Raw genomic sequence first — 27,586 nt, 5'->3', positions numbered from 1 at the left:
AAATTAAACAATCCCCTTGAAACACCTCGCTGCTCACCAGCTCCCACAGAGCCTCCAGGGGATGGATCACCCCTCCCTGGCCCTGCTGGGTCCTTTCTAAGGCACAGGCTGAGCACCAGGTGTCAGCCCCTTGCCTGGGGCTCCAGCCATTCCCCCCAGAACCTGCAGCTCCCCTGGCAGCTGGCACTGGGGAGATTCCCAATCCTCTTGTGATTCACCACTTGGAAATGCAGGTTACGTTGGAAACAGGACCCAGAGATAGGACAGGCACGGAATACAGTGAAACTTGGCCAGGGTACCTTATCCTTTGGGAGGTGGGAGGTGTCTGGTGTTCCTCCCCATGTTGTTGGTGATCAGTAGAGAGCACAGGCTCTTCCCTAAGGGAGCACAAAACCAGACAAAGGTGAAACTCTTTTGCTTTAGCAATTTGGCAGATCCCTGGGGCTACCCTGGCTCCAGCCCAATCTTGCCAATTGCAAGCTCTCCCTTTCTAAGCAAATATTTGAGCATGCAGGCAGCTGGAGAGAAGAGGAAAGAGATATTTCTATCTAAGTTTGATGGACAATTAAGCTTCTTCTGAATTTAGCTGAGTTTTGCTGAATTTAGCTTTTGCCTAAATCAGTTTTGTGAAGAGCCTCCTGTACAAAAATCTGACTATTCATAATTAAATGGAACTGTCTGTGACTAACTAAACTGTGCCACTAACTAAAAGCTACAACTACAAACAGTAAAACTATAACTAAATCTTTCTATTCAAAACTAAATGGAACATGCAAACCCTAAAATATCAGAGTTTGAAATGTCACCTGGTGCCTTAAAGGAGTCCACAGATCAGGTGCCTCAGGCTGTCACTCTCTTTCAAACAAAACCACTGGGCTGTACCCCATGACAGCTCTGCTGTTTCTCTCTGCCCAAGAGGGGGAATGGAGGTGTACCATGGAAAATGCTATGTTACAGTGGGCTCAGTCCACAGAGAACAAGGGTATAAATAGAACTTTGAACCTAAATAAATGAACCTAAAATTCCAGGAGCAACAGAAAACCGTTTCTTGGTCAAAACCTTCGGGTTGAGCTGTTTTAACCATAATTTTCTGAGGGGAAAAATTAAACTGCAGAAGCTGGTTTTTTTACCCTCACTCTTATCAGATGGCACGGGTGTCATTGCTCTGCTTAGGGTGCTGTGAGATGAAATGTGCTCTAGAGACACAAAACACTACAGAAGGCAGTGACAATTTTAAAGTGGCTGAGAAAGCCAGGAGACAGCTCTACATTTAGATTTGTGTGTTGGGGTGGGAGGCAGGAACTGCTGTGAGGTAAGAGTGTTACCCTTGGTATCTCTACAGGATGCAAGCACTCAACAGGATGCTGAGATAACACCATTTGTGCACACACAGCCTACCTAGGAGGAGGGGAAGCAAACTCCCTGTCTTCTCTAAACCTCAGGACAGCAGTATCATGACAAAGGCTGTGAAGAAGAGAAGCAATCAATCAGTGTCATGGTTTGGTTATTTACAGGACTTCTCGTTTGGTTTTGTTCCGCAGAACTCCGGTGACACTAATCACTTGTGCTTAAAACACTCCCAAAGCAAGAAAAAATAATCTCCAGCAGTTTTAAATTCAGATTGGGTCAAATTAAGCAGTATCTGATGCTCCATTTTCTCTGAATCACTATATAAAGCACAGACAAAATTGCTGTACTTGAACTCCAGTGTGTTTTCAAGTGAAAGTAACAGAGGAGAGCTTCCAGTTCTGCTCCAGGAGGTGTCACCAGCTCTCAAACTCTGCAGAGATCCTGTCTCCAGAACTTCCCAAGGCAGAGAGCAGGGAAGCATTTTAAAGGATGAAAGGACAGGCAGTTTTGCAAGTGCTCAGGTTCTGGTCCATGGCCCTGATAAAATCAGCGTACAGCATTGTGTCACCAAGTGCCAGTCACAGAAACCACCCTGGGACATGTTCTTCACCCACCACACTCCTGAGGTGACTCAACAAAAACCTCAGAATGTAACTCCCAGACTTGTGAATTTGGATTAACCCCAGGAATGAGTCAAGACCTTCATACCTGACCTGCACCTCCATCACCTTCTGGCAGGTATTTACTGACTTCAACAGGCTGCAAATGCCAGTGACAGAGAGGCGGTTTTCACTGAGACTAAGAAAGAAAAGGGCAATTAGCTGGTCCCTGAAATCCCACAGGACTGTGCTAGGGAAGCAGTGCTCTGCATGCTTGAAACCCTTCCCCTTCAGAGGAGGGCAGGTTGGTTTTGTACAAGGCAAGACTCACTTCAGCTGCTTTGAAATCGATAAACAGGGGAGGCTTTCCAGCAGGCAACTGCAGCCTTCATCTCCAAGCTTGTTGCCTGATAAACTGAAGCATTTTCCAGTTAGTGGGGACTGATTTGAACAGTAAAAACAAAGCCCTCAAAGACTGCTTGCTTTCCCTTTCCTCCAAATGCTTTTTTTTTGCCTGGACTGTTCTTCTGCCTCAGATCAATCTTCCATGCTTATTTCTGCATGAATCAGCTGCAGACAAAAGTTTTAGCCCTTGGCCAACGTGATTCATGTTTTAGACCCAAACCATCTTGCTTTAGAAAACCTACGATCTTTAAGGCTCTTTCCAACCCAAACCAGGCTGTGATCCTCTGATCCCTTCCTCCCACGCCACCTGCCCACAGCCACTCAACAGGAGGGAAAGGAGGCACTCACTCCACTTCAGAGAGACAGGGACAGCTCTGGAGAATGGCCACAATCATCTTGGCATGTTGGGAAGACAGCCTGTGATCCTGCAAGCTGTGAACAGGAAGGCTTGGTGAGCAGTGAGGCCACGGGGGTGGCCGGATAGCATTTCTGTTGTCATTTTTTATTTATTGATTCCGGTTTATTTCAAACTTCTCCACGTGTGGAAGTATCCTCTGTCCTCAAGGACAAAACCACTTGCTTTTCTTGCCCTTCTCTGGTACCTGTCATCTGCAAATCACATCCACCAGCAGGACTTTCAATGTCTACTCTTACCGTAAATTCACGTGTCTAGTTGGGGTTACATGTTCTTTATTCTCTTCCAAATTCCAATCCGAAGATCTGCAAGCAAGCAAAATGTTTGGCTTTCAATACTCCTTCATGAACTGACAGCTCGGGTCCCAGTTAATCTCTTCCAGCAGAAAGCACAAGGTCTGTGTTCTGTGCCTTTCAGCAGATCTGCAACAGAAACACGGCACCTCAAGCTCACCCAGGCACTAAAGAGCTGCTTCTGTGGAACTGGCTGTGGGTGTGTGTGCAAACCCAGCTGTTTTGGTTGTATTTCTCATTGCCCAGGCAGCCCCAGCTCTGCCAGATGCCAGGGCAGTGGCAGTTGTGCTGTCATTGAGGCTTTTGGTGACACCTGATGGTTTTGATCACCGTGGATGAGCGCAGCGTAACCGCGAGCGCAGCGTCTCACCTTCTGACCTTCCCAGACGCGCCAGAAAAAGAAATAATCACGGTGTCCACCCTGAAAAAGAGATCCAGGTCAGTATTAGGGGAGAGGTGGAGGGATGCCATTTGTTTAGCAGAGGTGTTTGGTAAGGACCAAAGCTTTATCTGGGTGCTAAAGAGGGCTTTGACATCCGCCTCGCCAGCTCGCTGCCGCAGCCGAGCAGCGGCCACGTGCTCAGGGGGCAAAGGACGCTCCACGTGTTGAGCTGGGGCTGCAGGGCACATGAGACACTCACACAGTGAGAAATGTTGGGCCAGCAATTTTTTTTTTTTTTTTTTTCTGCAAGACTGGATATTTGTTAGAAAGAGATTCAGTAGAAACTCTCTTCCAGTGAGAAAAATAAGAAAAAGCCACATGCAATTTGAGTTACACCAGGGATTACTTTGGCCTGTTAAACTTAGAACATGAGACAACCACAAGAGGCAGGATGATTTTAAAAATCTACCCCTTTGTCATCCTGGAAATGTGAAAACCCCCAAACTTATAATTTAAAGGAACACATAGCTAGAGCTAAATTCACACATTTTCACTAAACTTAGCTGACTGATAGCAAATTTATGCTAGTTGGTAAAGAATTTCCTTTCTGGTATATTGCAGAGCTTAAGAGCAAGTTTAAATTTTGCTATACGAGAAGAAATATCGCACCCTGCAAATGGTTTTACAGACCAAGGATAAAATGAGCTATTAAAAATACAAAGAGGAAGTACGTGGTATGATGAACTCACATTTCGTTTCCAATAGAAAAGAAAAAAAAGGAGTCAAACTGATTTTTGTTCACTTCAATTAGCCAACAACTAAGCTGAAAAACAGTGTCCATTTAAAGTCAACATCTAAAAAGACAACCTATTTGCTTTTGTAAGAGCTCTCATGTGTTGGTACCTGGCACACAGTCCGGTGACGTTTTGACACGCGATGCCTTCCTTTGCCAAACTGAGGACAGCATTCAAGGAAAGATGGTTCTTGCTCAGGCTGTGAACATGAGGAAAAAGAGAACCTCAGCTGCTGGACCCCACAGCGTGTTCTTCTGTGACACAAATGCCCTCTGCTCTGCTCCCCAAACATCCTGAAGCACACAATCTTTTAATTAGGGTATTTCGAAAAAACTTCTGGCATTTCCATCTAGGACTCAAGAAAAGCATTATCAGAGCATGGTTCTTTCTCTGTAGCTGTAGCTCCCATGAATTTAGAGTCAGAGATAAGTCTTCTGTGTGCAGCAGAATGATCATTAACCAGTTTGGGGTTAGTTAGTGGAGGTAGTTCATGCCTTCATGATTACACCACTGATGCACAGTGCAGTTAAACTCCCGCTACAACAAATCCAATTGAAGTTTGGCTTATTAAAGCAGGGAGGCCTGAACACAACCCTCCAGCCTCTGAGGACTGATTCTTTAATTGCATTTTCATTCTGTCTCATTACTTGTTGGACCTTATTAGACATGGAACACAAGATCTTGCTCCTACAAATCCTCTGCCTGTCTTCAGGGCCGCAGGGATCCTGAGAGCCTGGAAGGGATCATCCCTGGGAACAGCACTCTGTGTGTGTAACAGGGGTGGGAGAGGGAGTGAGGATTGCAAATGGCTCTGTTTCCCTGCCTTTCCTGCAGGATAAGCTGCTTCCCTGGGGGCAGGCTGCCATTCCCCACAAGCTGTTATGCAGTGTGCCCAGGAAAGCAAGAGCAGCAGGTACGTTCCTCCTTTCCTCCTTCTGCCGTGCTCTTAAACACTTCTAACCACCCTGCAAAGCCAGTAATGAATTCCTGGATGGGATCCAGCAGTGACTGCAGGTATTTTGGATTCACCTGCTAGCACCTGAGGGTATGTGGAAGCCCTTTAATGGCAGAGTCTCTCCCTTTCAGCTGGGCTGGGCAGGTAGTGCTCTGACTCCACAGCTTTGTGGCAATCCCTGTCCTGTCACACAAACTACACTCAGACTCCAGCACGTACAGCAGCTCTGCTGCTGCTTCACCTGCCCCTGGCAGCTCTTCAAAGGCTTTAAACCCCTTCAGAGAGGCTGGTTCTCTCCCCCCAAAGAGCTGCAGAGCCATGCTGGGAGTTTCACTAGCAGTCTGACCCTGTCAGTCAGGGGTGGACGGCCACAGGAGAGGTAGAAGGAGCAGCACAGGAGAAGAAGGCTGTGGAAAGGCTGGGAAGACTCTGATGGAGCCACCCTCCCTTAATCAGAGGTGAGATGTCTCAACCTGAACCTCACCAAGGGGAAGAGAAGAGGAAAATCAAGCTAGGCACTGAGCTGGGAACATGCACTGTAATTCCTGAGAGGAGTCAGGGGCGCCAGGACTCCCTTGGGATGGTTTTGAAAGACCTGGACAAGAACAGTGAGGCTGTGTCTATCTCCGACTGAGTCCCCCACAGCCCTGCTTGCACTTAAATGTCTGTGCCTCAGCTTGGTGCCCCACATCTCGGTGCTATGCTTGGCTTCACAGTAGCCAAGGTTTAAGCCATTTTTACTCACTCTACTTTCTTCAGCTTTTCCATTTTGGAAAGCAGGTCCATCACCCTCTTCACTTCTGGATCCCGTATCCGATTGCCCTGCAAGCTGCACACGGATTCGTTCTCATTAGTATCCCAAGGAGGGAATGGCTGATTTGATGGTCATTGCCACGACACACTCACTTTATTTCCTCAAGCTGGGGGCACTGTGATGCAGCCTGGACCAAGCTAGTCATCCCCTCAGCTGTGACGCTCCCGCCTGTCAACCTGGAAAGAGAAAGGATCGCTCAAACTGAGCAAAGGGAGGGCTGGAATCCCCTGCAGCACGTGGCAAGCCCGCCTCAGACCCGTGCCTGCACACAGACACAGAGGCAGCAGCCTGGCCCTGCCACCTGCAAGAACTTCACACTCCTTCTCCAGCAGGGCAGCACAACTCTGCTCTTGATGCCAGCATAAAACAAGAGCCACACGTGTCTGTGCTGCTCTGTGTAGCACCGTAACCCTGATACACTGCGCAGAACAGATCAGCCTGGGGTGAGCCAATGTCATGGAATCAGAGAGAACAGACAGGAAGGGAGAAGGCACTGGTGTCACAAGCAAAGACTTACTCGAGTTTCTTCAGGCTCCCCATTCCTTGTAAGCCCTTTGAAAGAGCAGCAGCAAAGTCATCGCCACATCTCCTGCTACGAAAGCTAAAATGTGAAGAAAAGGGGAAAAAGGCAAACTCACCAAAAGCTGATATTCTTGTTTGCTTGCAAGATTCACCCTTCCCTTCATATTGAAAAGAAATACCTATAATCTTCCCTCTTATCTACTGCGTTACCTACCCTGTCGTTCATCTTAATCAACACGGAAAAACAAACAAAAATACGGCCAGAATGGGTTCATCACCCTATTATCCTTCAATCACTCATAAATCCATTATTTCATACCTTCCTGCAGTACTGAAGTTACGTTGTTCAGATCAGATTTTCTCACATCATCTCTCTCTCTCTCTTCTAGAGCAAACTTGAGGTTTGGCATTCCAATCCCTCAGCCCTTCTCCCCACCCACCAGCTCACAGCACTCACTGTGTTTACCTCAAGTGTTCCACATTTTTACAGCCAGCCAGAACCTCCAAACAGTCAGTGTCCACAAGACATCCTGCAAAATCCAAACAAATCAAATCCTGGCCCGAGTTTATGACGAAGACCAAGGCCGACATGTCCAGCGTCGTCAGCCTGAAGTTTTTAAACTCATACTTGAAATTCAGCAGGCTCCCAATGTGCTGGGCGACTTCGGGGTTTTGTGTTTCAAAGGTGCAGTGGCAGAGCTCAAGGGCCTTAGGCCCTGACAGATGAGTGGCTGCCAGTTTCTTGAGAGACTGCAGGATCACATCCTGCTTTTCCTGCACCCAAGCTTCATCTCGCTCTGCCAGCAGCGCGAGAAACGTCCTACACTCTCTTGACGACAAGCCCGAGAGGAATATGTGAAAAGTCTCCATAAACTCGGTCTTTGTCTCATTCTTTAAAGTCCACTTTGACTTCAAGAAGAACTTCTTCTTCAGGTGGTTCTTGTCCACCCTCCTACTCACCATGAGACACAGTGCTGCAAAAAACTCCTGCAAGCTCAGGTGCACGAAGGCATAGCCAACCTCTGGGCAAGGGCTGCTCGTCTTCACCTCAAAGACAGTCAGCAACCCATGCAAGGAAGCAAATTCCTTCACGTCCTCGGGAATATCACCGTCATAAAATACAAGTTTCTTCTCTTCCAGGCCTCTCAGTGCAAGATCAAACAGACCTAAAATGGCCTTTTTGTTACAGTTCAGCTGCGTCTCCTCATCACCCGCACAGTCTCCTTGCTGCTTGTTGAGGAAGATGAGAAACATTTTGATATAAAACTGCGTCATAGTCTGAGGAAGCTCCACACTCATCTGGTGTTTAAGGAGCAAGTACTCCAAGCAGATGCACACAACGTTACACAGAGCAGGGATGAGGCACATGCTGAGGAGTTTGGTGTTGCCCTTCACGTGAGCAATAGCTCGTTCTCTGAATGAATGCTGACGAAAATAGTGGCCAACATATTCCTCAACCTTCTCATGGTCAAAGCCCCAGATTTCTGCCAACACACTTACTGTATATAATAAGAAGTCAGGTAGCCTCTTAGGTCGGCTGGTGACCAACACGGTGCAACCAGGCAGGAGCTTCCCGTGGCAGAGGTCTGCGAAGAGCTGGGATATGGACACAGGGGAGGTAAGAGCTGGGCCTCTCCTAGAGGAGGATGACACGTCCATGTTAGCTGCAAACTCGTCCAGCCCATCAAAGATGATCAGTGTCTGCTGGGCATTCTCCAGGAGGCCCTGGAACACTGCATCAGGGCTGTCCTCTGGCTGAAGGAACACCTCAAACAAAAGCTCCTTCAGGGTCAATTTCCTTTTTAACAAATTCAGCTGCCGAAACTCAAAGAGGAAAGTGAAGAGAAACTGAGGTAGGACACCTTCTGCCCATTTCTGACAAATCCTGTGCATTAGCCTGGTCTTGCCTGTACCTGGTTTACCAAATAAAAAGATCACCTTTGTTGTGTGCTTTGGGGCCTCACTACAAAGCAGGTCTGACACCTTCACGGCTGTATCTGCACATTCTTCTGCCTCAGGAGCTCCTGCCACGTCCTCTCGGGCTTTCTCCGCTCTCTCTTTCAAGCGGGGGGCTTTGCTCTCACGAATGACAACGTTGACAAAGGTTTGGTTGAAAGGCAGGGGCTGTGTTTGTGCTTCTGCTCCCGCTTCTCTCCTGCTTCCGTACCTCTGGCGGATGGAACTGATGAGGAGGTGCCGGTACTTCACAGATGAATCTGAGAGAAGACAACAGAGGGGGTATGAGGGTGAAAAAGTTAGTTGTGAGTCACGACAGATCCAAAATACTGCCACTTGGAGAAGCAGCGGCCCTGATCAGAGGTTGCTGGGTAGAAATGACAAATTTTGCACTCCTGAACACAACCTGTGACTTTCCCTAATTTTTCACAGGGGCCAAAGAAGAACAACATTCAGGAAAAAGATGAAACAGCTTCACAGCTTTCACAGATGTGAAAAGTAAATCTTACTATCTCTAAGATGAGAATTAGGTATCTGTGTTTTATGTATATTATTCCCTGTTCACCAGCTCCCTCTTCCCCCACGGTGGCCGCTTAATGCTGGAAGCTGATTCCTTGGGCGTTTCTGCAAAGACATTAAATAGGTCCTCTCCTCAGAGGGAAGCCCAGCACAGCATCTGGAATATCCACGTACCCAGTCGTCGCTGTTTGGCATCCTTGTCACTCCCAGAGCCGCTGTGACGGCGACGGCAAGCAGACCCTGGAGACGGAAAGGTCAGAACCACGTCAAAAGAGCGTCTTGAATGGCAGCGTTCTCTGGGCAAGGCTCTCCAGCAAAGTATGTGGGGAGCTGAAGAGGAATAATTGGACAGACAAAACTATTTGCCAACTCAGGCTGAGATTACAGAATCGCTTTTTTTGAGGTGGGCCACAAGCATCTCGCTGGTGAGTCCTTTTGTAGGCTGGATGATGTACCTGTCTTGCTTTGAACAGAGGAACTGCTCTGATATCCTGGGGAACGTGGCAGGGAATATCTGCTTCTGGGGAATGCAGGGCCCACCGACTCCCAAGGTTGTTTATGATGGTTAATTTCCCGTTTTTTATGGTGCGCTGTCAGATGGAAAGAATGGACGGAGATGAAGAAGCACGTGTCTTTCTTAACTGTCCTTAGTAACTTTCAGCACTATTTTCAAATTTCCGTCCCACCAGCAGCTGGCCAGATGGACTCACTAGGGTACCACAGCAGCTGGCAGCAGTCTGAATGCAGAACAGAAGTCACTTCTTTCTTATTATTTTCAAGGTCTTAAATTGGCACGTGACACACAGGACAGTGTCGTGTGACATTTGCAGTGCTGTGGCTCAGAAGTCTCTGAGCAAAAAGCAGAGACAAAAGTGTCTCTTCGTGATGTGCACCATCTAGGAAGGTCTCAGTTCCAAATTCACCCCTGAAGAAAACCCTACCCTCTGTTCTCTTAAGCTCCTGTTCTGACAACTCTGGAGTGGTTTCTGCTTGATCAACACCTGAATAGTTTTTCTGCTCTTCCTCTAAAAGCCAAACCAACTTCCTACACCTAGCAATGAGCTGAGCACAGCAAAAGTGCAAAAAGTTTGGGTTTTGTAGAGCGGGTGGGAGATTCCCACAGAGAAACTAAAATGAGCGAGTTCCTTAGCAGGGGGCCAGCAAGGCTTCTCTGAAATTCAAGGAGAGAAAACAAAAACAGGGAAGATACACATCACCAAGAACAGAACAATGAAATGTGACGTTTCAGTAGCTTCTCCACACCTTGCCACTGCTGAGGGTCAGTCCCTGGGACAGTTGGAGCCCTGCCCAGGCCACGAGCAGAGAAGATAAACTCCAGGAGTGCAGTGCCCAGGGTCTATTCCAGCCTTACCTTTTGGCACAGGTAACATGTCATATCCGGATGACTGGACTCTTGTATCTCTGCCTGCATCTTCTGTCTGGCTGAAGTTACCTAAAGGAGTTGAATGAGAAATTTATTAGGGTTAATGTGAGCGTTCTGCTCTTGAAATTTGGAGTGCGGCTGGCCAGAGACAAAGGGCAAGCACCTTGCAACACAAGACAGTGGCACAAACCAAGACTCAGTATAAGGGGTGCAAACATCCAGGTTTCAGGGTCCCCATGTGATATTTTCCCTCCAGATCACTCTACAGCACAGTTAACTTCCCTTTCAAGGCTGGAGAAAAACAACTTTACTCTCTGATACAAACAAACTCGGAGCATGGACAGCTTTGGCTGATCTAAAACCACACTGTGGCCCAAAGTGGAAGCCCTACTTTCCCTGCAGAGAAGAGTTTTCTGTGAATAAACTGGCAGCCCAGGCAATGGCCTTTTCTGACTCACTGCATAGCTCAAAGCTGCCACAAAACCCCCACAGCATAACCAGAAGCAATTCACCTTCAGAAGGATTAGTGATGCTCAGCTGGTACTGCGAAAGTGAAACCAGTATAAGCCAACTCCAAAACCTTAAGAGACATCTTTTATGATATGTCTCAGTATCAAAAAGGCTGAAAACTGCTTCAGCTTCAGGACTGAGAGAAATCCCCCAGGGGTCCACATTCCCTGTTGGTTGTCTGGTCTTTGCCCTGTCTCATCCCAGCCAAAAAAAGTGTAACCTGCTGCACTCCGTTACAAAGGTTGCATCCACCCAACTGATGTAATAAGAGTTACTGCAAGGAGGATGTGAAAGACAGTGCGGTTGAGAAGGACTCACTCTGTAAGACCTCCTGCAGAAGAGAAGAATTAACCACCAGATAAAGCAACCCACTAAAGGAGAGGCCCAGCTGGTGCCACGGGCCCTCACGAAGCAGAGTGTGCACACTCCGTGTGCTTTGCAACACACACTTACTGATTGTGATCCTTATGAATTGCCTCATTTTCTCTAAAGCCACTGCCTCTGCTAACGAGAAATATGGAGAAGTGGTTTTCTGTGGTTATTTGAAGAATTCTGTATTCCTTTCCTTTCTGGATCAGGAAAACTTTTTAAAAATAACAATTAAAAGCATGCAAAGCAAAGAGAGCAAAGAGATTGGAGTCTTTTCTCCTTCAAATGAATCCATCCAAAAAAATTGCATCTCAGCTTTATTGGGAAGTAGGGGGTAGACAATTTTCATTGGTTTCATCTGTTTATGTCAGGGGGTTTTTACCTTAAATTTGCATTTCTAAGCCAGGAGTTGTTCTTCCAAAATAAATAAATAAATAAATAAATAAATAAATAAATAAATAAATAAAATAAAGACATGAGGTCATGCAAGTGAGGGCACTGGGGGTCTCACTGGGTGACTGGGCTATGATAACTGGCCTGACCTCTCTTACCTTCTCCTGCAGAGCTCATGAGCAGGACCTCCAGGTCCAGGGGCAGGTCATACTCCATGCAGACAGACTGTGCAAAGTGTTTCCAGGCGGCAGGTCCAGCCTCCTCCAGCAGGTCAAGGAGCAGGGAGGTTTTTGCTCTGGGCTCGCTGATGCCAGCCAGGCTGCTCAGGGCGGCCTCGGGGACGAAGCGCTGGCAGGTGGAGAGCAGCCAGTCGGGACACGGAGTGAGGAGCTCCACCAGCTGGGGACGGGCTCTGGCTACGGCCGCTCGCAGGTCTGGATCCTCACTCGCAGATGGGGGCTAGAGGGATGGAGACAAAGGGCAGCAGGGGGAACAGGAGCAAGAGGTGTTCGCTCACGCAGCCCTGCGTGGCTTGATCTGCTTTTCTACCCCTTGGCCTAACCCGGAATTTCTTACCCCTGAGTTTAGAGGTGTGAGCCCAGTCACGAGGGCGCAAGGAGGGCAGTCCCTGCCTGCACAGTCTGATAGCAGCACTGTGAAGGACAGGGACAGTCCCAGGAGTCTCTGGCACCAGCCAGGGAGAAGCTGCTGCTCTCTGTACTGCTGCAGTGGCCATCTGCCTGATGTAACATCCCGGGCATCTCTCGCATGTCCCGGGACCTCTGGGGAGGTCAGGGATGACTTTGTTATTGTTCAAGAGTGCTTACATGAAGTCGTGGCCTTTTCTGCTTCTCATAACTTACTACCAATAAATAGGTTGGGGATGCACAGGGAGCTGGGAGGGAAGCACAGCCAGGACAGCTGACTTCGACTGGCCACATGACATCATGCTCAGAACATAAAGCTGGGTAAAGGGAGGAAGGCAGGGAGTTGGAGTGATGATGTTTGTCTTCCCAGATCACCATTGCATATGGTGGAGCCCTGTTTTCCTGGAGATGGCAGAACTCCTGCTTGCCCATGAGCAGCTGTAAATGAATTCCTTGTTTTGCTTTCCTTGTGTGTGCAAGCTTTTGCTTAATCTGTTCAGCTATATATCAATTCACAAGCTTGTGCAGGACCCCCCTGCACAAAGGGCTCAGGTAACTGTTCTTGCTGCTCCTTTTGTGGGGATGAAGAACTCATTTCTGCTTTGGTGACAGCGTCACCTCCATCCCCACTTCTTTCCCACAAAGCCACGCACAAGATCTCCTACCTGCATTGTTGTGTAATCAGTCTCCTTCCAGCTGTCAAGTGCAAGGGTGGCTCCTGCTCCATATTCTGACAGAGAATCGATCTGCTGGAGGCAGGTAGATGGCACGCAGACAGACATACCCCAGTACATGGGACATGCCTCCCTTGGGGCAGATGCCTGGGGATAACGCCAGAGCTCGATGCAGACGTGTCAGGCCATGGCAGTTACATGGGCAGTTACAAATCTAGCAGCTCTGCCTTCGGTCCAAGGGTCAGCTGTGGTGCTTTTCATCTCTTCTCACTCAAACCAGCAGCAGCCACAAAGTTTCGACGTTTGAGGATTCACTTCTGGTCTCATGAAAATGCAGGACTGAGCCTTGTGCCCTAGGATGTGAGTGAAGACAGCTTTAGAGGAACACTTTGCAGGAATCACAACTTTCCTGGCGTCGCTGCCTGTTTTGAGCTGGGCTATGCCACTGCTGCTGTCAGCCCCTCTGTGGAAGCCGATGCAGAAGCAGCAGCAACTTGCTCGATTCAGGCACTCAGCCTGTGAAAAGCTGATCCTATGAGACTACAGCGTTCTCACAAAAGAGCTTCAAGTGTAGAGCCAGCTCCAGTCCCAGCTCCCCACCTGTCAGCAGAAAGGGCAAAGGGAAATTTTACCCTGCTCTGCACCTGGCAGTAGTTGGTGTCCAGGCACCCTACCACAAGGAAAGGGAAGAGGAAAACGAGCACCATCCAGTCAAGAACAACAGACTTAATAAAGCCATAAATATATACATAAACTAATAAAATCAGGCCTTGATACCAATGAAGACTGAAAGTCATTCAGGCAAAGAGTAGACTCACGCAAATTAATGAAGGACTCATATTCAAGCAATAAACCAGCACTGAAAAGTTGGATGAAAGCTCAGCCACACTGCACGGTTCCTATTCTACTGCTCTGCTCTGCCATCAGGAATGATTGGCAGTTACCTTCAGTAAAATACCCCCAATACCAAAATGAAGCACAAAAACCTCCCAAGAAAAGCCAGAAAACTTCCAAGCCCCGATCCTTGCCCTTCAAATGCGAAACCCATCTTTAACATACTTTGCAAAACTTAACCTCCCCTCCCCAACTTGACATCTGCACCGTTCCCAGCCATGAAAAATTAAACTGAAATACAAAACTCCCTGTTGCAAATCTACCAACTTCTCGCCTCCTCTGAGGGCACAGAGTACTTACCAGAAGCCCAGAAACAGAGTACCAGTGCCAAAACCAGCGTGGGGGTCACCAGACAACAAAGCTGGAGGGCAATATCCACTGCCTCGCTTTCCCCACGTGCTAACTCACCACTGTCCCAAGGCACAAAGCCCTTCAGTGCCTTTCGGGACCTAATGAACAAAACACTGAGCAAAATGAAAGTAAAATCAGCCGGGAATTCCCCAACTAAAACAAATCTGCAGTAAAATCAGAGAAATGAGCAAAAATAATCCAGAACAAAGGGTAACATCCTAGCCTAAAAGCTATAGCTAGGTGATAATTTACATAAAGCATTTGAGGAGTGGTCAAAAGAAATGGTACCCAGGGGTAAACACCCTTTGTGGAATAAACTTTTAATTGGTTTTGGTTAAGGCACTTGAACTGGGAATATTTCTATTTACATAAATCTGATTATTCTTGTATCTGGGGACATATTTAATTACCTCTTCCATTATATTTAAGAGGAAATAAGTGGCTTTTCCTTTGGAAAAAGGACAAGGTTTAAGTGAGAATGTAGCAGATGTGAATGACTAGCTAAAAGATCCCACGGCTAGATAGAGCTGTGCTTGCAGAGATCTCCAGATCTAATCGGATGGGCCGCAACAAACAATGAAATATTATTTCTCTGAAGGCCAGGGAAGCTGCGTTGGAAAACCAGGCGCAACCAAGTCCCAGAGAAGGCAGGATGGCACACCGTGCTGTGCCATAATTCACTTATCAGAGGTGGAAAAAAACAAATCCCCAGATCCAGCACCACCCATGTCTCGGGACAGAACCAGCGAGTGGGGGGAGCTTTGGAGAACGGGGAATGGATGGAGGGGGCGACGGTGACACCTGCCCGGCTCTGCCCCACTCGTGCCTGGGAGCACAAGTCCCCTGTTCGGCTAAAGTTTGGACTCGACCTCGGAGGAGTTTTCCAGCGTTCATCATTCATTCCCTTCTCTCTCCCGGCTTTTCGCGTAAGACACGAACACCTGAGGGCTGGGGAGCAAAGAGCCGGAGCTCCAGCCCGCAAACCCCGGCGGGGTTCCCGGCACGCCGCTTCTCCCGGTCCCTCCCCGCGGTGCCCGGCGCGATGCCCCCGCTCACCCGGCCCCGCTCGGTGCCCGCGGCAGCTCCGGCTCCGCCGCGCCCGGAATCGAAAGCGGCGGCGGCGCGGCTCTGCCGGGAAAGCACGTGGGGCTGCGGGGAGGAGCGGCCACGGGGACACGGCCACGGGCAGCTCGGCACCCCCGGGAGGCGGCGGAGGTTTCGCCGCTCGCCCCTGGAATCGTTTCGTTTGGAGGAGACCTCTAACATCAGCGGGTCCGGGCGTCGCGCTCGGCGCTGAGCCGCCTGCCCCGCTGCCGCATCCCCACGGTGCCAGGGATGAGGATTTCACCTCTACCCTGCGCGGCCTGGCCCCCGCTTCTGGTGAAGGCGTTTTCCCCAATACCCAACCTAAATCTCGCCCGCTGTATCTTGGGGCAGTTCGCTCTTGTTCTGTCGCTTGCTGCCTGGGAGAAAAGACAAGACAGACTCCACCGGCTCCACTCCGCTTTCAGAGACTTGGAGAGTGGCAAGGTCCTCCCTGAGCCTCCAGGCTGAAGTACAACATCCCTGAGCCTCCTTTTCTCCAGGAGGAATCCTCACAACTCCCTCAGCTGCTCCTCACCCAGCCTCTGCTCCAGATCCTTGCCCAGCTCCTTTGTCCCCATGGAAGAGCAGCCCAGTCCCACTGAACAGCTCCCAGTGGGGCAAGATACCTGCAGGGCTGAAAAAGAGGGCTTCTCCCCTGCCCTTTCCTTTTTAATGATGCTCTCCACTCTGGAGGGATGTCATTTAAGACAATCAGAGGGCTGTGGGTTGGTCCCCAGCAGACATTGCCGTGCAGGGAGTGAAAACATCACCTGAGTACTGGTGGCTTTGGAGCAGGAGGGGCCACGGGCAAGCCCTTAGCTGGCACTGAAACAGTGATGGGAACAGGGTGGGAAGGGAGGTAGAAAACTGCCCACTTCACCAGGGCTTCTTCCAGGCCAGAGTCAGTCACACCACGGCCTCACGCCTCTCGTAGCTCTCAGCTCCTGCTGTCTCATGGACACTGCTGGGTCAGACCTTCCCTGGCTGCCATGGAGCTCCTGGGGCCCCTCCAGCCTCCTTCCCCACCAGCCTGGGCACCAGAACCACTGCAGGGATGTTCATCCCAGCAGTCACTCGGAACAAGGAAGGGCCTCTGCTGTTGTGGGTGAGAGAGAATCAGGTCAGAGGGATCTGGCTTAAATCCATGGTAATGCAGAGGAACGACCACCATGCCCAGGAAACTGAGCCCATCCTGCTACCGGCCTCTTTCTGGGACCAAGTTTAATGCTTTTATACTGCTCTGTGGTGGGGAAGAACATAATCACTATCTTTGTTAATGTGATCACCGTTACACGTGTTGATTGGTCACCCAAGACCTCCTCCAAGTGAAAAGAAAAAAAAAAAAAAAAAAAAAAAAAGAGCATGAATTGGTACAGGAAAATAGCTGATCCATTTGAGATAAATTATTGCACTGAAAGAGGAAGGAAAAGGAATTTGTTGCTTGACTAGATACTTAAACTGTCTCTTATAATCTCTTTGGTTTCCTTATCATTTTCATTGCTTTTCTCATCTTTGCTGTCACTGTCTCGACAACTTGGCCATTATCAGTTTGGAACTCTACCCTGAACTATCAGGGTCTTTAAGGAAATTACCCTGAGCACAAGATCTCTCTGTTATTGTACTGCACTGCAAATTCACATCCCATTTACTTCTTTCAGCCATATCCAGGTCTTTTAGCATTACTGGTTCTGAGCTTACTTGGAGTTTGGTAATGTCATTTGATTTGCTGCATTCTGTCAAAATCGGGAGGCTCTTGGCAGAAGTGAAACCCAGGATGAGCACAAAAGATGCTGTATTTCCAAAACTTAACAAGAGATGCCAAAAGGTGGCAAAACCCATTTCTGCTGCCTCCTGAGACTGCTAACCCAAAGCCTGTGCAGTTCAAGAGCCCAGCCCTGACTCCTAAGAACCAAAGCCCTTTAAAGATCCTGAAAAAGTAGCGTGGATTGAGGTGCAGACTTCAAAATCCTTGCAGAAGGGCTCTATGGAAGCGCAGCTGCACAGAGCCTAGAATTTCTCAGGCAAAAGAAATAAAATTCAATCAAAACTGATTTAAAGCTGTTCATCTTTTAATTGGTTCAGATGCAATTTTTCTGGTTGCACACAAGTTCCTGTGCTCCTCTGTGAAGGGATGAGCTCTACAAACTTTTCTCAAAAAACTTAAGAAGCAAATGACTCGGGAAGCCAAAGTCAAGCTGTACAATTACATATCCCTAAAATGTGGGGAGAGAACAGAAAATATTGTATTAGTTCATGCCACGATCCCAAAAGGGCTTTGAGAGCCAGGTAGTTCTGAGCTCTGCTTACCTTTCTGGTGATGATCTCGGGATTTATGATATCAAAGAGATCAAGCCTTTTGCTGTTCATCAGCGAAGTCAGAGCTGATCCAATACCTGTGGGATCAGCAAACCCATCCAGTTACAGGGATGTCCATCGTGTGCTGCCTGTTGCCAAAAGCTAATTGTGCCTTCAGCCTGACAGAAAATCCACTTTTCCTTTTTCCCAGCCATTTACACGGGGTTCCTCACTCCCCAAGTGTATCCAGCAGAATTTCAAACATCAGTGTGGCTCCCCCCACTTCCCAGTTGTCAGTGTTATTGAAGTATTTTTTCAGTGCTCAGGTTCAGGAGATCTGATGTTAGACAGTTTATGGAGCAGGTTGGCACTTCTGCAAATGAAAACTCACGTGAAGTTACTTCTGGAATGCCAGCAACCAAGATCATATTCTGCAGGAAGCTTTGTATGGATGGGTCCTCCTGAAAACCAGAAAATTCATACAAAAATGCTTTAAAAGACATTGTTTAGCCTCAAAAGACTTAGAGAATACTTTTTGTAGGACTTACCCCACTTGGATCCGCTGTGCATTTAAACACTTTAGTCTCTATGCTGAAGGGAAGGGGAGAAGAAGGGGGAAGAAAAGTCACTAAGTGCTGCAGAGATCCTCTTTTTGTGCTGCTCTGAAACATGGGCCAGAAGAGGCAACTCTGAAGAGAGCACAGTACCAACCTGGAGTCCACAGGCTGCAAAATGAGTTTCTTTTCTGCATAGGTAGCTTGGATAGTGACCGTGATTTCCTGCAGAGAGAAGAACAGCAGGGTTCAGGCACAGCCTTATAGCAAGGAGCTGCATTTGGATATTTTGGGTTGTTTTCAGGAGCCAGAGTTCAATGTCCTTTTTGGCTTTACCTCCAGGTAAGGCTAGAGAAGGCCAGCATTTTCCTTCTCCACCTGCATGTAAAAAATGCCCCCCTCATGCCCACAGCCTCAGTCTCTGGGGCTCCAGGCTGGCTCATCCACCGGACTTTTGCTATTTGGTAAATCCTGCATAAGGATGGAAATGCCTCTGCAGTGTGTTTTTTCCCAATGACATCCATCTCTACATGGGACTGGATGTAGAGAGAACAGCCTCAGGGTAGCCAGGGCTGCCACAGGTAGTCAATCCAATATAAACCAAACTAAAAAAGAAAGGAAACTGAATTCTGGCCGTTTAGGCTCGTTGTCTTGCTGTTGTCTGCATTTAAACATTCATTTAAGAGAAACATTTTGTGATGCAGTTGCAGGTCAAAACCAGGAGCAGATCTCATCCTAGGAGCCACAGTTTTAGGGACCACCTCTTGTCCAGTGCTTCTGCAATCCTTGAAAAGTATTTCAAGATACTACTTGGGGCACGAGAAACAACCATACATATTTCCCTTAACACCCTGCTAACAAGAGACACATGCTGAGGGTATTACTCTCAGCTGTGGTTTAACCTTTTAAATTGTGTGCCCTGCCCTCAGGTGGGGATTTGGGTTGGTTTTGTGTCTGTCTCAGCCCCCAAGACTGAACAAACACACTGCTTTGCTGTGATGTTAATCATGACAGGAAAGCCGTTGGCATTTCTTTTTTCTGCTTCCTTAGATTCACTATGAAGCAGCTTGGGGTGAAACACAGTGTAATCAGGACCCTTCATACAGGCACACATAGTGGAAAAGGTTCTGTTTCGAGCTTCACATTTTTCAGAGCTGTATCCCCATTTCTGGCACAGCTACACTCCTAGCAGGGACCTGAGCTAGAATTTGGGTACAAGGAGAGTTCAAAATAAATACATTCCCCTGGAGCCTTCATCCTCTCCTAAAATATCTCACTGGCACTACCCTGTGTCAGCTAAATGTTAATGGGGGCTCATCAGAGCTTTCTGATAGTGGGCTGGCCCAATACAGGGGGCATTGAGCCAACAGAGTCACTATCATCATTCCCAGCCTCCAATGTCTAAGGAGCAGATGGGAGTGTTAAAAGAAGCTGATTTGCCTTCTCCACCTCCCGTGCTTTATCCACCCACCCTTCCCAAAGGGCTCCCTGCACACCAGGATGGGACAGAGCCTGTCCCAAGGTGCTCAGAGGCAGGAGGTGCAAGAACTGACCTTCTCCATGTACAGAGCCACCAGGGGTTCTTCTCCTGCGGGAAGGGTGCTGACCTCCACCGCTACCGAGGACCTCACCACCGTTCCTTCAGGCTGAAGGGAAATCCGGGGCTGGGTGAGGCTCCACACCTTGGCCACAGAGTCATTGTAGGAGGTGCCTTGAAAAATCTGGCCGAGTAAGGAGCAACAGATGAGTCAGGGTTTTTCCATAGCAATTTCATGCCATCTTGCCACACAGCTGCATTCCTTTTGCAGTCCCCAGTTCCTCCTCCTGTTCACACAAGCCAAATAACTCAGCCAGGTTTCAGGGAAACCATGCCAGCATGGAAGATGGAGAAATCTCCCCTTGCAAAGCACAACTGCTTCTCCATCAGCCCCTCTTTTTCTCCATCTGGCCCACCCAAAACTCCGTTTATCAAGGGAAGGACTCAAGTTGTTACAATGGAACAGAATCCATTTGAAATGTCCTCATGTGCCATGGGATGCTCTGAACAGGACGAAAAGTTACCGTCTGCACTGCCTTCCGCTGCGCTTCCGTGTCTTCCATCTCAAACAGCTCCTTCAGAAACAAACCAGAAAGAGATTGTGGGAAAACAAGAGGCAAGGTTATGGCTGCCCCTGGCGCAGGCTGCACGGGCCAGAGCACTGAGCCCAGTGCAGGTCACAGCTGAGCTCCCTCGGGTCCCTTTTTCCCATCTCAGTGATCCCCCAGAAAATCACCTCCCTTTACAATTCAGCAGACAAGTTTTCTATCAGTTGCTGTTGTCACTCCAAGGATGGCACCGCCTGGGAGCACACTCTTGATAAGAGGGCACCAATTCCAGGATCACACCGAGTGTCTGACTGTGGATTTCTATCTTCCACAGAAACCAGCTCTCACCAAAACCCCGCATTTAGCGGATTTTTCCCTTTCTCCCCAAAATTGGATGGATGAGGTGAGGAGGGTGCCCCTCTGGGAATCACCTGCAGTTTCTCCCCTCTGAGGTTCAGCAGCAGCCGCCCATCTGAGAAGGCTGCTGCAGCCAGGGAGCCCAGGCTGTGCTCGGACAGCCAGAAGTAGAGCATGCGGGACTCGGTCAGCAGCGACGGGGAGAACACGGAGTCACTGAGCACGCTGGAGTGGTTCTTGTACACAACAAGGCCCTGTAGAGGAAAAACAAGCGTGTTGGCCACAGCAGGGAGCGGGAGACAGGAGGGAAAGCCAAGCCCTGCATTTGCATGGCAAGGCAAAAGCCTGGCTGGACACAGCGGGGAGCAGGTTGGCATCAGCCCAGGCTGCAGTGGCACAGCCTCACAGCAGCAGCCCCTCCAGAGCACACCACGGCCAGAAAACATCTGCTGTCTGAGAGCCTGGGTTACTTGACCTTGTGATGGGATTCTATGTAGCCTGCTTTTATTACAGGGTCTGATGAGAGGGAGATATCAACGATGATGTCCTTATCCTGGACAAAATTGGCTGCAGGGAGAAAACACAAAACCTCAGATCAGAAATAGGGCTTTAGGCAGAGCTCGTGACAGTCGCTTTTAGGACTTGGTGCAGGTGGTGACAGGGGTGCTATGAAAGAACACAGGGGTGGGACAAGGGTTCCCACTCCTTTGGATGCTAGAGCTGATCCTCCTACAGCTCACTCACTCTGTTTCTCCACTGAGAAATTGGGATAATTACGCTCAGTTTTACATTCCACCCCTTTTCCCTGATATTTGGGACTGGGAAAACCTCCAGATGCTGTACAATCTCACCCCTAATACTGCAGTGCATGCCCCTGTTCTAGAAAACACTGGTCCTGCAGTGTCCTGCACAGCTGATCAACATACCAAAGGAGAAATTCCTTATGAATTGAAATGTCTTTGACTCTGTGCAATCACCCTGAGAGGTGACCAACCTGATGCAGAAAAATTTAAACATAACATTACTAAGATTTGTTTTGCTGCTGCCTGAGGGCTTGGGATCCCATATACATTTTTGAAGGACATTTTTTATGGATGTGGCTACGGCTCTGCTGGGGCTCAAACATTAAAAGCTGCACATTAAAAAAAAAAAAAAAAAAAAAAAAAAAAAAAAAAATCACACCAAAACAAACAAAAAAACCAGAAAAAGCCAGGAATATATACCTGCTAATTCAAGTATAAAATTTGTCAGTGTCTGAGCCACAGCATTTATCTCCTTGCACACCTACATGAGGAAAAGAGGAGGACAAAATTAGGGGAAGGATTTTGGATTATAGAGCAGAGCTGAGTCTCATTAAGATTTAGGGACTGTTGGTCAGAGTCCAGCAGCCTCAGGGTCTGCAGCACCTCTCACTTAGCCCAAGCTACCTTTTTTTTTTTGGTGGATTCTATTCATTCATCTTATTTTCCATGAGCACTAACATTACTCTGCTGCTGTATTATGGGCAAGAAAAGTGTGTGGCATACAAAGCTCCAGAGAGCTTTCCTCTGTTCACAGAGTGACCTTACCTCCCTCTTGAGGACGAGCTTCAGAGTGAAGGAGATGAAATCCGTGAAGAGCTGCTTCAGCCAGCCAGGTCTGTGCAAGACAGGGAGCACAGTCAAGGGCCAGCCGTGGTCTGCACATTTGGGGACCAGCAGGGGGGACAACAAATCTCGATTTTGGAAGGGGTGAGACTCACTGCTTGTCTCCTTGGAGGTGAAGTGTGAGTTTGTGGAAAGCCAAGTAGCAGTCTGAGGCATCAGGAGTCACTTGGTCCTTTTGGCACACTGCATGGGGCGAAAGGAAAAATAAAAAAAAATTAAAAAGATTTGTTACTGAGATGAGAAGAGTGCTCTTTGCAGACACTGCAGGCTTGGAGCAGGGCATCACTGCAGAGCCAGGGCTCCCCACATCTCCTAGGGGATGTTTTCAAAAGATTCCAGACCCTGCCAAGCCAGGGCAGATGGGGCTACCTTGAACCTGGATGGTTTCTGCTCCCAGCTCCAGCTGAGCTGGTCTCCCAGGCACCCTTCTTCTCTGGATACCTGCCAGCTGCCCTAGCTCCTGCCAGCAGAGACTCAGCTGGCCCCTAACATGACCCAGGAGAACCTGAACTGTACAACCCACCAACCAGGGTGGGGAGGGAATTCAGTCATACTGCAAAAGGGTGGGGTACTGCAGTGTACTTACACAGATTGATGTTCAGCTGGAGGTCAATGGAAGACTCAATTTCAAAATCAACTGAATGAAAAAGCTGCAAGCTGTAATGGCAGAAGAGGGGACATTTAGGGACCTGTGCCAGGAGCAGCTTCTCCCTGACAGATGTGGGTTTTATAACCTCTCACACCTGTCCTTGCATTGCAATGAGCCAACTCCCAGCACACCAGAGCCCATCTCAGATACTGTCTCTAAATCATTGCAAACTGCTGCCTTAGTGGCACTTAGGAGCATTAACCCCCCCTTTTTATCCACTCAGAGTTTACAGGGCAACAGAGGGGAGAGCAGAAGTCAACTCCTATGCTTTGGCCATCTGGTCTTGTCTTGCAAGGTGAGGACAGAAAGGCAGAAAGCAAGACTGGGCTTAGAAGCACTGCTGGAGTGTAAAATCCTGTCTCAAGCAGTCACCACTGCGGCCATTGCCAGGAGACAGAGGAGTGCAGCCCCCTCACTTGTGTTTTTTCCCAGGCCAGTCCCCAGGCAGCAGCAGGGGCTGGTGCTCAGCAGCTCCCAGCCCCGGGTACTCACAACCAGGCCCCCGCATAGCCGTAGGTCAGGGTCCCTTTGAACAAGGCTGTCACGTTTTTAATGGAGATGTGAATGGCGTTGTCCTCCTTGATCTCCACCTCGCTCCTCTCGATGGACAGATCATTGACCTGGATGCTGGAAACAGCAGAAACACAGTTTGTCCCCAGGCCAGGGCTGTTCGCTGTGGTTGGGCAGGGCAGGTTTATTCCTGAGGAATGGGACCTTTTGCAAATCCCAGGGCCAGCCACAAGGACAGCGACAGTGACGTTTCTGCTCAGCCTTGGTGCACCCCGCAATATTTGGGTGCGAGGCTGGGGAACGCTTTGAACAGGAAACGTGCACCACAACGTGATTTACTGCAGCGCTCTGTGCAGCTGCGGTCACGGCAGGAAGCCTGAGAATACCCCAACAAATTCGCGGTCCCAAAACAAAAGCGGGTTAACGCAGCGACACCCAGCCTGGTTTGTCACAGAGCACAGCCAAGTGACATCCTGCCGACACGGGTGGCTCTGGCAGCCTGGGATGGCTCCCCTCTGCCCCTTGTGTGCCTCGGGCACCAGCTGGCAGCGGTGGCCACAGGTGCTCTGGCCTGCAGGGACATCGCTCCCTGCCCATCCTGCTGTCAGAAACGAGCTCGACACACCGCCCGCTCAGCTGGGAAAACAAACAACTCTCAAAGAACGCGTTAGCAGCCTAAACCTTAACGTGCAAATCGTCTGCGAGGCTGAGATCCAAAACTGCCTCTGCCCCAGTGCGGACCTTGGCTTTCACCGGGAGCTGCTGGAGACCGAAGCTCCCTCCAGGCGCAGTTTCTGGTCCCTGCCCCGGCCCAGACGCACGGATACACTCACTTGCTCAGCCCATAAGCCACCCGGCCGAGGAGCCGCATGGACCTTTCCCCGGTGATGTTTGGGAATTTGGCATTCCTGAAGGCTGCTTGAATGACCTGGGCCGTTTCCTGGTTCACTGTCGGGGCAAGAGAAGGGCAAAGATGACGAACTGCAATCTCTCCTGGCTGCAGAGCCAGATCCGTGCTCTGGATTAAAGCATCACAGAAGGCTTTTATCCGACGCATTTGCATTAGGTTCAGGAAGCGCTAGAAGTCGTTTCAGAGTAAAAATAAAATAAAATCCCTAACTGTAACAGCTGATAGCAGCCAGGGACAACAGCGTGTGTGGCTCAACAGCCACCAGTGGGAGCTGTCCCCAGGGAGCCGTAGACAGCTTTCACACGCCGCAGGAGCAGAATTTGGAAAAGTCAAGGCTGTGCTCATCCTTACACCGCACAAGCTGTTGACTTTACCCCAGTGCCTTGCTTTGTTGCCGCTTACTTGTATTGCAGTCAGCTCTTGGGTCTACAAAGAGAAAGATCTGAAAAAGTTTCTGTGCCCATTTTCCTAATGTTACTCAGCCCATTCCAGCTTCAGGCACGTGCTTGTACGGGAATTTTTCCTTCCAGAAATACCCTCTGTTGGTTCAGCCCAGCCCAGCATGAATACATCTTTCTCCGCACGTACCACTGTCGGATGGGACAGGACAGAGCTGTTCCCACCCTCCACAGAAGAATTAAGTTCTTCCCCCACCTGCAAAGCTCCCAAATCCTTGCAAATGAGAGGAGACAACCTGTCCCCCCCTTCTGCACACCGACCCCAAGAGGTGAGATTGCAACGAGGAGAGAAACCAAACACACGTTTGTTCAATCATGCCAAGCCCCTCAGGAACAGCGCTAAATCCCTGGGCTGAAGACAATTTTCAAGCTCCTTTTCCTGTTCATGCTTTAACCCGCGCTCCCAGGCAGGCATTTGCACAAGAGAGACAAGAAACCCCCTCCGTCACTGGGCTGAGGTGTCACTAACTGGTGGCAGAGCTGGGGCAAAGGCAGCCCCAGCGAGCAGCACTCACACAGCAACGCCGCCGGCTTGGTCATCCTGCAGACGATCCCTGTGGCTCTGTAGGGGAAGGGCCCAAACTCGCAGGCTGCTGCTGCGTGGGCGAGCACCAGCCAGGTGCTGAAGGTCCCCAGCATCACCCTGCCAGCCCAGCACATCCTCAGCCGGAGCAGAGAGCGCTGATGAGAGCGAGTGATCCTCGACGGAGGCAGAGGCTGCTTTCATACCCCCCAGCAGAGCCCACTCCAAGCAGGACATGACCTGCTTCCTCCACTTATCAAAACTCATCACACATTTCCTAATCTTCCTATAGTTTCCTCAGCACCACTCACGTTGCACGCTGCCTTCCTCCCTCGGCGGGAGTTTGGGCTGCAGGGCTTGGTGCTCCTGCCAAGACTGCTTTAACTGGGGACGGGGACACACCGGGGCGGTGGGAAAAGCTGGAGGGGGATAGAGAGTAGAAGAGGATAAAGTCAAGGGAGCAGCCTCACGTGCTGCCTCAAGCCACTTCATCACTTTTTCTCCATGCAGAAATATTCCTTATTTTGTATTCCTGCAGCAATTTCCCAGCAAAGCCCTGTTTGAAAGGTACCTACATCGTTCACTGATTTTATACACGCTGTGGGGAAACTGAGGCACACTCCTGGGAAGGGAGAGTTTCCTGCTACCGCTGGGTGAACCCTCATCTCCCACATCCCTGGAAAGCTCCACGACCACAGATGCTTTTTGCCTCTTGGCTGCGTCTGTGAACAGTTTTTGGTTTGCCTCCATCGCACTAAGGCAGAGCCTTTCATGCACCCAGACTCTCAGCTGCCATTTGGGGAACATCAGAGACCCGAGTTCACATCCACTCCTTGTGCACACCTGCCCTGGATGCCGCTGTCCTCCTGCACCTCTGCTCCCGGGGCCCATCCCAACCCCAAAACCACCTCCAGCACAAAGCAGAGCGGGGTTATTTCAGAAAGGAATCTCACAACAGCTCCCCTGAACCTTTTTGCCAGGACAGACTGAGGGAGAAGGACAGGTGAGAACCTGGCAGCGCTGCAGGAGCGAGAGAGATGAGGTGCCAGCCTCCCTCCTGTCCCTGGCAGATGCCTCATCCTCCCTGAGCAGGGTGAGCACGTTTCCTGCGGGGTCCCCGCTGTCCAGCAGCCCCCGCCCTGCCGTGCTGTTTTCTTCCTGAGTTGAGAAAGTGAATGGCCTCGGGTACCCGCGGGAGGCACTCCCGGTCACTGACCCCGAGGGATGCCGAGCATCTGCAGCTTCCTCCAGGCTTCTCCAGGAGAGCAGCGTGGTGGCCACGGGCAGATTGCCTGCTGCCAGCCCAAAGTGCTTTATAAATGAACAGCTAATTGTTGGAAACGCAGTGTACAAAGACAGCAGGTGCTTGAGGAGCAGAGCTCCCACATGGCATCGTCTCAGCTGCCACAGCATTCCCTCTGCCCTGGCCAGGAGAGCTCTTCCCAGGGCAGCTGCTCAGAGCATGGGCGTGTTACAAAAGGATTTGAACTCGAGAGGATTTTACCATCTAACAGCTCTATTTTCTGTCCTACAGCTCTCAGTTCAAGGGATGTGGGCACAGCGGCCACAGCCTGGCATAAAGGGAATCCTGCAGGGCACAACCACCTCTCTGCCCAGGGCAGCAATTCACATCAGCGTGGGGGAAAGGGAAAACGGGCATTTTGATAGAGGGATATTTGTCACCAGGGCAGATAAAGGCAGAAAGTCCAAGACCCCAGAGCCATTGTGCTGGTCCTGGCAGATCCAGTGCACTCACAGCCCCCTCAGGGGCCAGCTCCCCTGCCCCAGCACGGCTGCAGAGCCTGCTGTCAGCAGACAAGCAGGGCTCAGAGAAAAGGAGGACAGGGAACTACCGAGCATTGACCTCCCGTGGGGACAGGAAGGCTGCAAACTTTCTGCCTACAATAGCAAAAGCATGTGGAACACAGAGATGCTGTGAGCATCCTCGTCCTGGAGTAACCAGGCAGAGGCCAGGGCAGCAGGGACAGCACAGCCCACCCTCCTCCCAGTGCAAGGTCAGGCTAGGACAAGTCAGGTCAGGCTCAAAAGCCTGAGGAAAGGTTAATTTTGGCTAGCAGGAGGCAGGGCGGGCTCTGAACCCCAAAGAAAAGTTAAACACCCAAGCTGCAAAGGGGATGCTGGAAGATGTTTTGATAAGTATTTGCTGCGTAAGGCTTTATCCGAAGGCCGCGCACGCACACATGTACTCACCACCTAGCTGAGGACCGTCCTGGAACTGGGGTTGTTTTTCCCCACGTTGTCCAGGGCAGAGGTACATCACAGTGCC

General features: G+C 49.7%; 2 protein-coding genes across 3 annotated transcripts in view; both read right to left on the bottom strand.

Moving 5' to 3' along the window:
• NLRC5 (NLR family CARD domain containing 5) overlaps positions 1–13,061 on the bottom strand; it is a 33,371-nt gene extending 20,310 nt beyond the window's left edge. The window contains exons 1-16 of the mRNA XM_040075729.1: positions 12,973–13,061; positions 11,819–12,119; positions 10,377–10,457; positions 9,179–9,244; positions 6,996–8,745; positions 6,525–6,608; positions 6,100–6,183; positions 5,939–6,022; positions 4,348–4,437; positions 3,433–3,483; positions 3,009–3,074; positions 2,703–2,786; positions 2,281–2,364; positions 2,059–2,148; positions 1,399–1,464; positions 300–377 (exon numbers count right to left, since the gene is read on the bottom strand). Of these exons, the coding sequence (XP_039931663.1) occupies positions 300–377; positions 1,399–1,464; positions 2,059–2,148; positions 2,281–2,364; positions 2,703–2,786; positions 3,009–3,074; positions 3,433–3,483; positions 4,348–4,437; positions 5,939–6,022; positions 6,100–6,183; positions 6,525–6,608; positions 6,996–8,745; positions 9,179–9,244; positions 10,377–10,457; positions 11,819–12,119; positions 12,973–12,978 (3,065 nt within the window). The 5' untranslated portion in view covers positions 12,979–13,061. The remainder of the gene's footprint in view (positions 1–299; positions 378–1,398; positions 1,465–2,058; positions 2,149–2,280; positions 2,365–2,702; positions 2,787–3,008; positions 3,075–3,432; positions 3,484–4,347; positions 4,438–5,938; positions 6,023–6,099; positions 6,184–6,524; positions 6,609–6,995; positions 8,746–9,178; positions 9,245–10,376; positions 10,458–11,818; positions 12,120–12,972) is intronic.
• Positions 13,062–17,394: 4,333 nt separating this feature from the next.
• CETP (cholesteryl ester transfer protein) lies at positions 17,395–27,586 on the bottom strand. 2 transcript variants are annotated; one of them, XM_040075341.2, is made up of 16 exons: positions 27,511–27,586; positions 24,242–24,356; positions 23,391–23,525; positions 22,836–22,906; positions 22,345–22,432; positions 22,172–22,241; positions 21,827–21,887; positions 21,079–21,170; positions 20,678–20,857; positions 20,223–20,273; positions 19,715–19,882; positions 18,319–18,386; positions 18,156–18,198; positions 17,999–18,068; positions 17,620–17,705; positions 17,395–17,525 (listed from the first exon to the last, which is right to left on the bottom strand). In XM_040075341.2, the coding sequence occupies exons 1-16, from the start codon at positions 27,575–27,577 to the stop codon at positions 17,451–17,453; spliced, it is 1,440 nt and encodes a 479-aa protein (XP_039931275.1). In that variant the 5' UTR covers positions 27,578–27,586; the 3' UTR covers positions 17,395–17,450. The 2 variants fall into 2 exon arrangements, with proteins under 2 accessions (XP_039931275.1, XP_039931274.1); XM_040075340.2 differs by lacking the exon at positions 27,511–27,586 and adding an exon at positions 25,292–25,436.

The sequence above is a fragment of the Hirundo rustica genome, chromosome 11, assembly GCF_015227805.2.
Source record: "Hirundo rustica isolate bHirRus1 chromosome 11, bHirRus1.pri.v3, whole genome shotgun sequence".
Classification (NCBI taxonomy): domain Eukaryota; kingdom Metazoa; phylum Chordata; class Aves; order Passeriformes; family Hirundinidae; genus Hirundo; species Hirundo rustica.
Note: the sequence above shows the minus strand (reverse complement) of the source record. Positions and strands in the feature narration are given on the sequence as shown.

Bases quoted from the DNA above. Each gene is read 5' to 3' on its own strand.
- CETP (XM_040075340.2), bottom strand. From the start codon at position 25,436: ATGTGCTGGGCTGGCAGGGTGATGCTGGGGACCTTCAGCACCTGGCTG. The intron at 22,242-22,344 runs GTGAGTCTCACC...TGTCTTGCACAG, and splicing joins CACCTCCAAGGAGACAAGCA to ACCTGGCTGGCTGAAGCAGC. The intron at 18,199-18,318 runs GTTGGTACTGTG...CCTTCCCTTCAG, and splicing joins TTGCAGCCTGTGGACTCCAG to CATAGAGACTAAAGTGTTTA.